The sequence below is a fragment of the Diorhabda carinulata genome, chromosome X, assembly GCF_026250575.1.
Source record: "Diorhabda carinulata isolate Delta chromosome X, icDioCari1.1, whole genome shotgun sequence".
Classification (NCBI taxonomy): domain Eukaryota; kingdom Metazoa; phylum Arthropoda; class Insecta; order Coleoptera; family Chrysomelidae; genus Diorhabda; species Diorhabda carinulata.
Genome location: NC_079472.1, coordinates 1,119,264 through 1,131,820, shown reverse-complemented (window position 1 = coordinate 1,131,820; position 12,557 = coordinate 1,119,264). Strand labels below are relative to the sequence as shown.

Here is a 12,557-nt window from a genome sequence, read left to right as displayed (position 1 = left end):
TCGCACAAATTCCACGTTTTTTTGTCGTCGTTTCCAAAAACAAAAATAACAGCGACGCTGATTTATAACGCAAATAAAAATAAGTGATATAGCTGTTGTTTTTTGAAACCTCCTTTTCAGCATTATAATTAATCTCCTTCAAAACCTCCGTTGTTTTCATTCAAAAACTCTTTAAGTCAATATATTATGTAAATTCGACGAAACTGTAATTACACTAAGAAAAATACTTTCTTAATAAAAATTGTCGGAAACGGATATTGAAAAAACTAATTTCGTTGCTGGTAAATCGTTTATTATGAAGTTTACATCAATCTACGATTAAATAAAAGTACAATAATCGGGATAATAAATAAATATTCTGAAAAAACATTTCTAACAACACCTGCCGTTGTAGTTGACGACGTACTTTGAGTCGTTGGAATTTCAGTTGTCGTACTACTACTAGATGTTATCTCTTCTTTATCGTTATATTTATTAAGAGTATTAATGACGTAATAATTAACAAAGTCATCCGTATTATCAGCTATCAAAAACCCCAAATGACTGAAACGTTTATAATCGATGATATGATCGTCAATAACATTCGGTAAATCTTCGATCAAACGCTCGGTATCCTGGAAAATAAATATCATAACCTAAAAAAATATATAACCGATTATTTACTTACAACAAGTGATACAATCAGATCATTTTCACCGTAGTAAATTCCTATTGGTACTGATATCGCAGAAAGATTATAAGATGGCGGGTTGATACTGTCATAAATGTCTAAATTTTTAATTTTTCCGTAATCATATCGAGCGAAATTACCTGTATAACATTAAATTAAGTAATAAAATTAATTTCTTCGAATATTTATATTCTAAAATGCCTTTTTTTCATTTAATATAATTCAAATGAACAATTCATAAGTTACAATTAATTGGCTGGACAAGCACGCGAGGTTGAGGCCAGTGTTTGTATTATAAAAGACGAAGAACCGAACCTGGTAGTTTCGTGAACATGTACATCAATAAAACATCAAGTTTTTGTCTTTTTTGAGCTCTTGTTAGACTTGAGCTAAGACCAAAGTCCAAAGAATGTTTTGGATTGTAACTAATTTCTTTTCGTTCATAAAATAATTTTATTAATTGAAATATCGTACCTGTGAGTTTCAACTGTAGGAAGTGATTAAGATTTTTAGTGGACGTTCCTGCTGGAAAGGATCTGAACAAATTCCTCACGTTGATCTAAAATAAAAATACGACATTTCCTTACCGATTTTCGTGATTTAAATAATACTGACTTCAGTTATTTGCGTTTTATCGAAACCTGTAAGGAAAAACAAAACTGCCGAACATAATTCTTTAATTTTATCGATTCGGCAAACTAGATCTAGACCTGTGTTCAATATCTTGAGATGCGGTAGGATTTCCGTCAAGTTTAGCGACTTTTCAGCGGCCTAAAACAAATACTGAAAGTAGATAATCACCGTTTATAATGATAATTTATAATTACCAATATCGCCGGATAATCTACGGGGTTTACGAAATTTAATAGCAAACTAGTTGTGTGATTCATATAAACGACCGGCGCTAGGGCAGCCATAACTTTTATTTTCTCGTTATATTCCGGTCGAGTGGATGTTAATATGAAAAATTGAGAAGCCCCCGTCGAATGTCCGATATAAGAAATTCGATCGTTTCCGGTTATTTTCAATATATAATCGATTGTTGATGAAACATCGTACAATGCGAGTTCGTCTAAACTAAATAATTTAATCAAAAAAATAAATAGATTCAGTACATTTTTTTTATATTTATATCGATACCTGAAATCCCAAAATTCTTCGTCTGTATCAGGATTTAGAGTTTTATGTTGCCTTCCCCAACTATTTCCTCGATTGTTTCCGACCCAAACGTCGTAACCTTCATCGGCAAGTCTTAAAGGTAGAGATTTTCCAGTACCTATGTGGAAAAAATCCGCGGAACTACCAAGAAAACCTAAAAAGCAGAATACACTCGGATTTTTGAGTCCAATAAGAGTTGTGAGTGTCTAGATAATCAGAAGAAGACTTAGCTTGAGCTACTGGATCTAAATTGAGCCCAACCTCCGAGGAGCTTGATTACGATTTACCAATATATTTGGACTGATGAAATATGGTGTTAAAAGGAAAAGATTTAACGGAAGTTGAAGTTTTGGACAGTCTTGCATAAAAGGAAACGTTGATTTTAGAGGAGGAGGTTATTGGATGGTGAAAACCACGAATTTTTTGTCCAGAAATCTTGTACAAGCCACGAAATTTGATCCCAAAACGGCGCTGAATCAGGAATGGGATAACATGGAACCAGATCAAATAAAGAAGGAATTTTGACGAATTTTTTGTCCAGAAATCTTGTACAATCCACGAAATTTGACCCCAAAACGACGCTGAATCAGGAATGGGATAACATGGAACCAGATCAAATAGAGAAGGAATTTTGACGAATTTTTTGTCCAGAAATCTTGTACAATCCACGAAATTTGACCCCAAAACGACGCTGAATCAGGAATGGGATAACATGGAACCAGATCAAATAGAGAAGGAATTTTGACGAATTTTTTGTCCAGAAATCTTGTACAAGCCACGAAATTTGACCCCAAAACGACGCTGAATCAGGAATGGGATAACATGGAACCAGATCAAATAAAGAAGGAATTTTGACGAATTTTTTGTCCAAAAATCTTGTACAATCCACGAAATTTGACCCCAAAACGACGCTGAATCAGGAATGGGATAACATGGAACCAGATCAAATAGAGAAGGAATTTTGACGAATTTTTTGTCCAGAAATCTTGTACAAGCCACGAAATTTGATCCCAAAACGACGCTGAATCAGGAATGGGATAACCTGGAACCAGATCAAATAGAGAAGGAATTTTGACGAATTTTTTGTCCAGAAATCTTGTACAATCCACGAAATTTGACCCCAAAACGACGCTGAATCAGGAATGGGATAACATGGAACCAGATCAAATAGAGAAGGAATTTTGACGAATTTTTTGTCCAAAAATCTTGTACAATCCACGAAATTTGATCCCAAAACGACGCTGAATCAGGAATGGGATAACATGGAACCAGATCAAATAGAGAAGGAATTTTGACGAATTTTTTGTCCAGAAATCTTGTACAAGCCACGAAATTTGATCCCAAAACGACGCTGAATCAGGAATGGGATAACATGGAACCAGATCAAATAGAGAAGGAATTTTGACGAATTTTTTGTCCAAAAATCTTGTACAATCCACGAAATTTGACCCCAAAACGACGCTGAATCAGGAATGGGATAACATGGAACCAGATCAAATAGAGAAGGAATTTTGACGAATTTTTTGTCCAGAAATCTTGTACAAGCCACGAAATTTGACCCCAAAACGACGCTGAATCAGGAATGGGATAACATGGAACCAGATCAAATAAAGAAGGAATTTTGACGAATTTTTTGTCCAAAAATCTTGTACAATCCACGAAATTTGACCCCAAAACGACGCTGAATCAGGAATGGGATAACATGGAACCAGATCAAATAGAGAAGGAATTTTGACGAATTTTTTGTCCAGAAATCTTGTACAAGCCACGAAATTTGATCCCAAAACGACGCTGAATCAGGAATGGGATAACCTGGAACCAGATCAAATAGAGAAGGAATTTTGACGAATTTTTTGTCCAGAAATCTTGTACAATCCACGAAATTTGACCCCAAAACGACGCTGAATCAGGAATGGGATAACATGGAACCAGATCAAATAGAGAAGGAATTTTGACGAATTTTTTGTCCAAAAATCTTGTACAATCCACGAAATTTGATCCCAAAACGACGCTGAATCAGGAATGGGATAACATGGAACCAGATCAAATAGAGAAGGAATTTTGACGAATTTTTTGTCCAGAAATCTTGTACAAGCCACGAAATTTGATCCCAAAACGACGCTGAATCAGGAATGGGATAACATGGAACCAGATCAAATAGAGAAGGAATTTTGACGAATTTTTTGTCCAAAAATCTTGTACAATCCACGAAATTTGACCCCAAAACGACGCTGAATCAGGAATGGGATAACATGGAACCAGATCAAATAGAGAAGGAATTTTGACGAATTTTTTGTCCAGAAATCTTGTACAAGCCACGAAATTTGATCCCAAAACGACGCTGAATCAGGAATGGGATAACATGGAACCAGATCAAATAGAGAAGGAATTTTTTGTCCAGAAATCTTGTACAAGCCACGAAATTTGATCCCAAAACGACGCTGAATCAGGAATGGGATAACATGGAACCAGATCAAATAGAGAAGGAATTTTGACGAATTTTTTGTCCAAAAATCTTGTACAATCCACGAAATTTGACCCCAAAACGACGCTGAATCAGGAATGGGATAACATGGAACCAGATCAAATAGAGAAGGAATTTTGACGAATTTTTTGTCCAGAAATCTTGTACAAGCCACGAAATTTGATCCCAAAACGACGCTGAATCAGGAATGGGATAACATGGAACCAGATCAAATAGAGAAGGAATTTTGACGAATTTTTTGTCCAGAAATCTTGTACAAGCCACGAAATTTGATCCCAAAACGACGCTGAATCAGGAATGGGATAACATGGAACCAGATCAAATAGAGAAGGAATTTTGACGAATTTTTTGTCCAGAAATCTTGTACAAGCCACGAAATTTGATCCCAAAACGACGCTGAATCAGGAATGGGATAACATGGAACCAGATCAAATAGAGAAGGAATTTTGACGAATTTTTTGTCCAAAAATCTTGTACAATCCACGAAATTTGACCCCAAAACGACGCTGAATCAGGAATGGGATAACATGGAACCAGATCAAATAGAGAAGGAATTTTGACGAATTTTTTGTCCAGAAATCTTGTACAAGCCACGAAATTTGATCCCAAAACGACGCTGAATCAGGAATGGGATAACATGGAACCAGATCAAATAGAGAAGGAATTTTGACGAATTTTTTGTCCAGAAATCTTGTACAAGCCACGAAATTTGATCCCAAAACGACGCTGAATCAGGAATGGGATAACATGGAACCAGATCAAATAGAGAAGGAATTTTGACGAATTTTTTGTCCAAAAATCTTGTACAATCCACGAAATTTGACCCCAAAACGACGCTGAATCAGGAATGGGATAACATGGAACCAGATCAAATAGAGAAGGAATTTTGACGAATTTTTTGTCCAGAAATCTTGTACAAGCCACGAAATTTGATCCCAAAACGACGCTGAATCAGGAATGGGATAACATGGAACCAGATCAAATAGAGAAGGAATTTTGACGAATTTTTTGTCCAAAAATCTTGTACAATCCACGAAATTTGACCCCAAAACGACGCTGAATCAGGAATGGGATAACATGGAACCAGATCAAATAGAGAAGGAATTTTGACGAATTTTTTGTCCAGAAATCTTGTACAAGCCACGAAATTTGATCCCAAAACGACGCTGAATCAGGAATGGGATAACATGGAACCAGATCAAATAGAGAAGGAATTTTGACGAATTTTTTGTCCAGAAATCTTGTACAAGCCACGAAATTTGATCCCAAAACGACGCTGAATCAGGAATGGGATAACATGGAACCAGATCAAATAGAGAAGGAATTTTGACGAATTTTTTGTCCAGAAATCTTGTACAAGCCACGAAATTTGATCCCAAAACGACGCTGAATCAGGAATGGGATAACATGGAACCAGATCAAATAGAGAAGGAATTTTGACGAATTTTTTGTCCAAAAATCTTGTACAATCCACGAAATTTGACCCCAAAACGACGCTGAATCAGGAATGGGATAACATGGAACCAGATCAAATAGAGAAGGAATTTTGACGAATTTTTTGTCCAGAAATCTTGTACAAGCCACGAAATTTGATCCCAAAACGACGCTGAATCAGGAATGGGATAACATGGAACCAGATCAAATAGAGAAGGAATTTTGACGAATTTTTTGTCCAGAAATCTTGTACAAGCCACGAAATTTGATCCCAAAACGACGCTGAATCAGGAATGGGATAACCTGGAACCAGATCAAATAGAGAAGGAATTTTGACGAATTTTTTGTCCAAAAACCTTGTACAAGCCACGAAATTTGACCCCAAAATTTTTACTAGAGATATTTGAAAGTGATTTTGTTTTTTTTTCATTCTAGAGTATATTTGGAATCAAATGAATAAAGCATGTGTACAAAGATTCAGATAACTTATCTTTTATCAAAATCAAAGTTCAAGTAATCAAAAGCGACTTACAAATATTTCAAATGTTTGAATTTTTCAAATAAATAGAAATTTCGTGAAACAATTTCTCAATTAACTAATATTTTTTCACCTAATTTTGAGCATCGAAATTTTACATTCCATCTGCTATCGTTCTTCCAATATTTAAGGTAAATTTCAATCAGTTAAAGTGAATAAACTATTTCTATGGATGCAGAAAACATCCAATTCTGGTTACCAATAGCAAGATAATCAATATTTTCCTGTCTGTCAAGATCATTAGCTTCGAAACGAAGAAAAACTATCCTCCAGACCAATTAACACCATACAGTGTATGAATCCAACGTTGAAAATCGGCATTAGCACTGAATACTATTAGTTTACATAATCAGCAGGTTGTTCAATGCTCTAGAATCCAATTTTGGTGAATTATCTTCATGCCTGCTAACTATCCACCAACTGTCAGCTGTCTATCTGTCACGTCATTATCATGTCAACTGTCAACCAAAAGCGCGAAATTCAAATATTGCGTTCTCATTGTGTATATAATAATAAATTTACTTACCGTGCCATAATAAAACTGCAGGTTTATCGGTATTTGCATATTTGGTAATCGACACACGATGACATTCTAATTTATAACCATCTTCAGTGTCTATATTGTGTGTTTCCATTTGGTATCCCAAGCCATTAACGAATTTGGTCTTTTAGAATTGAAAAATTTAGAAGAAAAGTTTGATTATTATAAATAAACTTACCAAATCGAATTTAAAAACATCTCCCGAGATATTTTTAGATGTTCCAGCTACGTATGCATTAAAAATAACAAAAAAGAAGTTAAATATAACTAAATTCATGGTTTTAGAAAAATATGAGACCGAATCACGTTTACGATTATCGTTTTTATCGATAAATATAAATTTGAAGTGTCCCTTAGATTTATCGATATATTTTTATCAATTGCTGCAACTTATTTTTTGTTTATTAACGATAATTATTGATAAAATTGTATGAAATATGTGAATAATCATTATTCGCTCTGTTTTAGTATTAACCTTGTTGCCGGATGTTTAGTTTTAATCGGAAATCTAAAGAAATCACCCGTCAATACGTTGTAATTCTGAAACGCTAAGAATTCGTGTTATATGTAAAAATAAAATTGGATTTGTTGACGTTTTCTAACAAGTTTAAGTAGTTCCCACATCGATGCACACGAAGTTTCGAAGCTGATTTAAACTTAAGACACTCGTTTTTAGATGCATTATTCATATCGAGCATACAAAATTTCAACCACACATTTCCGCAATAAAAAGTTCCTAGAAAGTTTTGCTTAATGATGGAAGTAGGTAAAGACACCTTAGATATAACCTTTTAGAGTTTAAATGACATCGCAGTGCACTGGCGGAGTGTAATGTGAGTGTAAAGACACGGTATAAAAATAACGAGAAAGGCATATCAATTGTGAGTATGGAAAGGAGGCAACTTATAAAAAGTGTCTAGGTATTGAAAACGGCTTACAAAGTGACTAAAAAGTGCAGACAGCTCATAAAAAGTCACTATGAGATGCAGGCAGCTCATAAAAAGTGTCTAGAAAACAAGAGCATTCATAAAAAGTAACTAGAAAATGCAGACAGCTCATAAAAAGTGTCTTGGAAACAATAGCTTTTATAAAAAGTGACTAGAAAATACAGACAGCTAATAAAAAGTGTCTAGAAAACAAAAGCTTCTATAAAAAGTGACTAAGAGATGCAGTCAGCTCATAAAAAGTGTCTTGCAAACAAAATCTTCTATAAAAAGTGACTAAGAGATGCAGACAGCTCATAAAAAGTGTCTTGCGAACAAAAACTTTTATAAAAAGTGACTATGAGATGCAGACAGCTCATAAAAAGTGTCTTGCAAACAAAAGCTTTTATAAAAAGTGACTATAAGATGCAGACAGCTCATAAAAAGTGTCTTGCAAACAAAAGCCTTTATAAAAAGTGACTAAGAGATGCAGACAGCTCATAAAAAGTGTCTTGCAAGCAAAATATTTTATAAAAAGTGACTAAGAGATGCAGACAGCTCATAAAAAGTGTCTTGCAAACAAAAGCCTTTATAAAAAGTGACTAAGAGATGCAGACAGCTCATAAAAAGTGTCTTGCAAACAAAAGCCTTTATAAAAAGTGACTAGAAAATACAGACAGCTAATAAAAAGTGTCTAGAAAACAAAAGCTTCTATAAAAAGTGACTATGAGATGCAGACAGCTCATAAAAAGTGTCTAGAAAACAAAAGCCTTTATAAAAAGTGACTAAGAGATGCAGACAGCTCATAAAAAGTGTCTTGCAAGCAAAATATTTTATAAAAAGTGACTAAGAGATGCAGACAGCTCATAAAAAATGTCTAGTAAACAAAAGCTTTTATAAAAAGTGACTAAGAGATGCAGACAGCTCATAAAAAGTGTCTTGCAAACAAAAGCCTTTATAAAAAGTGACTAGAAAATACAGACAGCTAAAAAGTGTCTAGAAAACAAAAGCTTCTATAAAAAGTGACTATGAGATGCAGACAGCTCAAAGAAAATGTCTAGAAAACAAAAGCTTTTATAAAAATTGACTAAGAGATGCAGACATCTCATAAAAAGTGTCTTGAAAACAAAAGCTTTTATAAAAAGTGACTATGAGATGCAGACAGCTCATAAAAAATGTCTAGAAAACAAAAGCTTTTATAAAAAGTGACTAAGAGATGCAGACAGCTCATAAAAAGTGTCTTGCAAACGAAAGCTTTTATAAAAAGTGACTAGAAAATACAGACATCTCATAAAAAGTGTCTTGCAAACAAAAGCCTTTATAAAAAGTGACTAAGAGATGTAGACAGCTCATAAAAAGTGTCTTGCAAACAAAAGCCTTTATAAAAAGTGACTAAGAGATGCAGACAGCTCATAAAAAGTGTCTTGCAAACAAAAGCCTTTATAAAAAGTGAATAAGAGATGCAGACAGCTCATAAAAAGTGTCTTGCAAACAAAAGCTTCTATAAAAAGTGACTAAGAGATGCAGACAGCTCATAAAAAATGTCTAGAAAACAAAAGCTTTTATAAAAAGTGACTAAGAGATGTAGACAGCTCATAAAAAGTGTCTTGCAAACGAAAGTTTTTATAAAAAGTGACTAAGAGATGCAGACAGCTCATAAAAAATGTCTAGAAAACAAAAGCTTTTATAAAAAGTGTCTAAGAGATGTAGACAGCTCATAAAAAGTGTCTTGCAAACGAAAGCTTTTATAAAAAGTGACTAGAAAATACAGACAGCACATAAAAAGTGTCTTGCAAACAAAAGCCTTTATAAAAAGTGACTAAGAGATGCAGGCAGCTCATAAAAAATGTCTAGAAAACAAAAGCTTCTATAAAAAGTGACTATGAGATGCAGACAGCTCATAAAAAGTGTCTTGCAAACAAAAGCTTCTATAAAAAGTGACTAAGAGATGCAGGCAGCTCATAAAAAATGTCTTGCAAACAAAAGCTTCTATAAAAAGTGACTATGAGATGCAGACAGCTCATAAAAAGTGTCTTGCAAACAAAAGCTTCTATAAAAAGTGACTAAGAGATGCAGACAGCTCATAAAAAATGTCTAGAAAACAAAAGCTTTTATAAAAAGTGACTAAGAGATGTAGACAGCTCATAAAAAGTGTCTTGCAAACGAAAGCTTTTATAAAAAGTGACTAAGAGATGCTGACAGCTGATAAAAAATGTCTAGAAAACAAAAGCTTTTATAAAAAGTGACTAAGAGATGTAGACAGCTCATAAAAAGTGTCTTGCAAACGAAAGCTTTTATAAAAAGTGACTAAGAGATGCAGACAGCTCATAAAAAATGTCTAGAAAACAAAAGCTTTTATAAAAAGTGACTAAGAGATGTAGACAGCTCATAAAAAGTGTCTTGCAAACGAAAGCTTTTATAAAAAGTGACTAGAAAATACAGACAGCTCATAAAAAGTGTCTTGCAAACAAAAGCCTTTATAAAAAGTGACTAAGAGATGCAGGCAGCTCATAAAAAATGTCTAGAAAACAAAAGCTTCTATAAAAAGTGACTATGAGATGCAGACAGCTCATAAAAAATGTCTTGCAAACAAAAGCTTTTATAAAAAGTGACTAAGAGATGCAGACAGCTCATAAAAAGTGTCTAGGAATCATTTTGCTTAAACTATCATCCAAATTTCTAAATGTATGTTTATCTAACGATATATTTCATCTTTAACAAAAATAAAACCATACAGTATGCGTCATTTATATTGAAAACTCGCTTAAAAACTTGGAATTGTTCGTAATCGTAATTTTATAAAAAAAAATTTCGTTATTATGTCATTTATAAAAAAAAAAGTTCGTCTAATGTAAAAACATTCTAGGCAAGGACCATAAGGATGAATAAATATGTATACAACCAGAAATTGAGTTTTTTTTTCGTAAATGACGACTCAGAATGTTACCTCTAGTCTCTGATGAATTTTTGATGCTTTTTTGAGTAGGTGATTTGTACTGGTCATGTGATTTTTTTTTATTAAATCCCTACAATATAATTTTGAAAAATTACTCGATGCTAAAGAAGGCTTGCCAATCTATTAAAAACAAACATACGAGGTGGAGAAAAAATCTACATAACACACAGACGACAAAACTTGCAGAAAAGCACACAGAAAACAATCAACTAAAATACTTCGAACTTTAGAAATATTTAGGGGAGGAAAACCAACATCAATAAGGGTTGAAAATGAACTAATACCTGGATGGATGAAATCCACGAAGCTCTACACTTAAAACTAGCGAAAAATCGAGTGAAATCGAAGAATATTTTGGAGAAAAGAGACACAACTCAAAGTCTTAAGCAATAATGACATAAAAGACAATACGTATCAGATAAATACTTAATATGGAAGGACTTTATTCATCCCGTGTCCGAATTAAAAAATTTCTACGTACAAAAATGTTATAAACTTCTTTTTTTTTTTTATTTAGACAACTACATAATCGTCTCCTCTCTTTAGACAAGCACATAATCGACCTCTCCCCAAGGATCAACTTCATATTTATAAAAACGAGGAGCTTCACAGCTTCAAGGCTGTACATGGTAATACATCACACGCAATGTTTTGAGACAGCCTCAGGTCGTGGCCCAATCATAAAAAACAAACCTCGCGACGTTCTAATAATACTAGACGGTTTTATGATGGAAGAAAAAATGTTTCGAGCTCTATTCAGGCATTGCCGGAACGATTATTTTCTATCTAAGGGTATTTTTTTTCATCTAAAGTAAACAAACATTTTTTTTTCACTATTCCAATGTTTAATTTAAGTAAAACGTTGAATCAACACCCCCGGTATATTTAATCCGGTGTTGCTGACGAATACTCCAGGAAAATACCCCTAAAACACCTTGGATTGGTACAAAATTTGAATTAGTTCATCGTTTTTTACAGGTGGTGCAGGTGTTCAAACTTAAAATGTTGTCAAGCCTCCGCATTCTTTAATACAGCTCCGATTTTTCCGAAAATTTATAATTAAGCTAATCTCACCCCCTATATCAAGATCTATATATTGCGAGGTGTGCAAATTGATTTTAAGGAGTGAAAACCACCCCCAATCGAAAAATATCGATATTATAGTTTTTCCTACTTTTTTTCCAATTCAAATGTTTTTGTTTATGTGACATAACTATCTTAACAAACTGTATAATATAAAATTTATAAATTTCCAAGTATCAACCCTTAAAAATCTTTAAAAACTACCCTTATGATGAAAATAATACAAAAAAAATGTTTTAACGATTTAAAACACTGCAATTTCGTTTTTACTGTGAAAAATTCATTGCATTTTAAAAAAATTGATTAATTAGTTATTAATTTTTAATATTCAACCCTTAAAAACTACCCCTTTGCAGAGAATAAACTAAAAATAAATCTAATTACTGCCAACTTTTAGATTTTGCATTATTTTTGATATTAAAGTTTTTTGTCTCTATTTGAAGTAATTTTTTATTGTTTATACCCTGTCAACCCTTAAGAACCACCCTTTTGATAAAAAATAAAAAATTTTTTAATGACTTTTAATGTTTTGATTTTGAATTTTTTCGGTATTTGAGTGTATTTTCCAAACACGAAGGGATTTTTCATTCTCTACACCCTGACACCCCTTAAGAACCACCCCTTCACCAATATTATTAGTATATCATCTCTTGGTACTCTCAAATGTACCTACAGGCAATTCAGCATCAACAGAAAAAATCCGCGCGCCAAAATTTGAAACTTTTTCATATCCTATAATTCACCAAAAAAAAAATTTTTATTTTTTTTT

General features: G+C 33.4%; 1 protein-coding gene across 1 annotated transcript; it reads right to left on the bottom strand.

Annotated features, from left to right (window-relative positions):
• Positions 1-270: 270 nt before the first annotated feature.
• On the bottom strand, positions 271-7,223 carry LOC130902705 (lipase 1-like). The gene is made up of 8 exons (XM_057814964.1): positions 7,005-7,223; positions 6,812-6,950; positions 1,811-1,982; positions 1,498-1,747; positions 1,286-1,441; positions 1,145-1,229; positions 668-810; positions 271-614 (listed from the first exon to the last, which is right to left on the bottom strand). Exons 1-8 carry the CDS (start codon positions 7,101-7,103, stop codon positions 303-305), a joined length of 1,356 nt encoding a protein of 451 aa, XP_057670947.1. The 5' UTR covers positions 7,104-7,223; the 3' UTR covers positions 271-302.
• Positions 7,224-12,557: the final 5,334 nt, after the last annotated feature.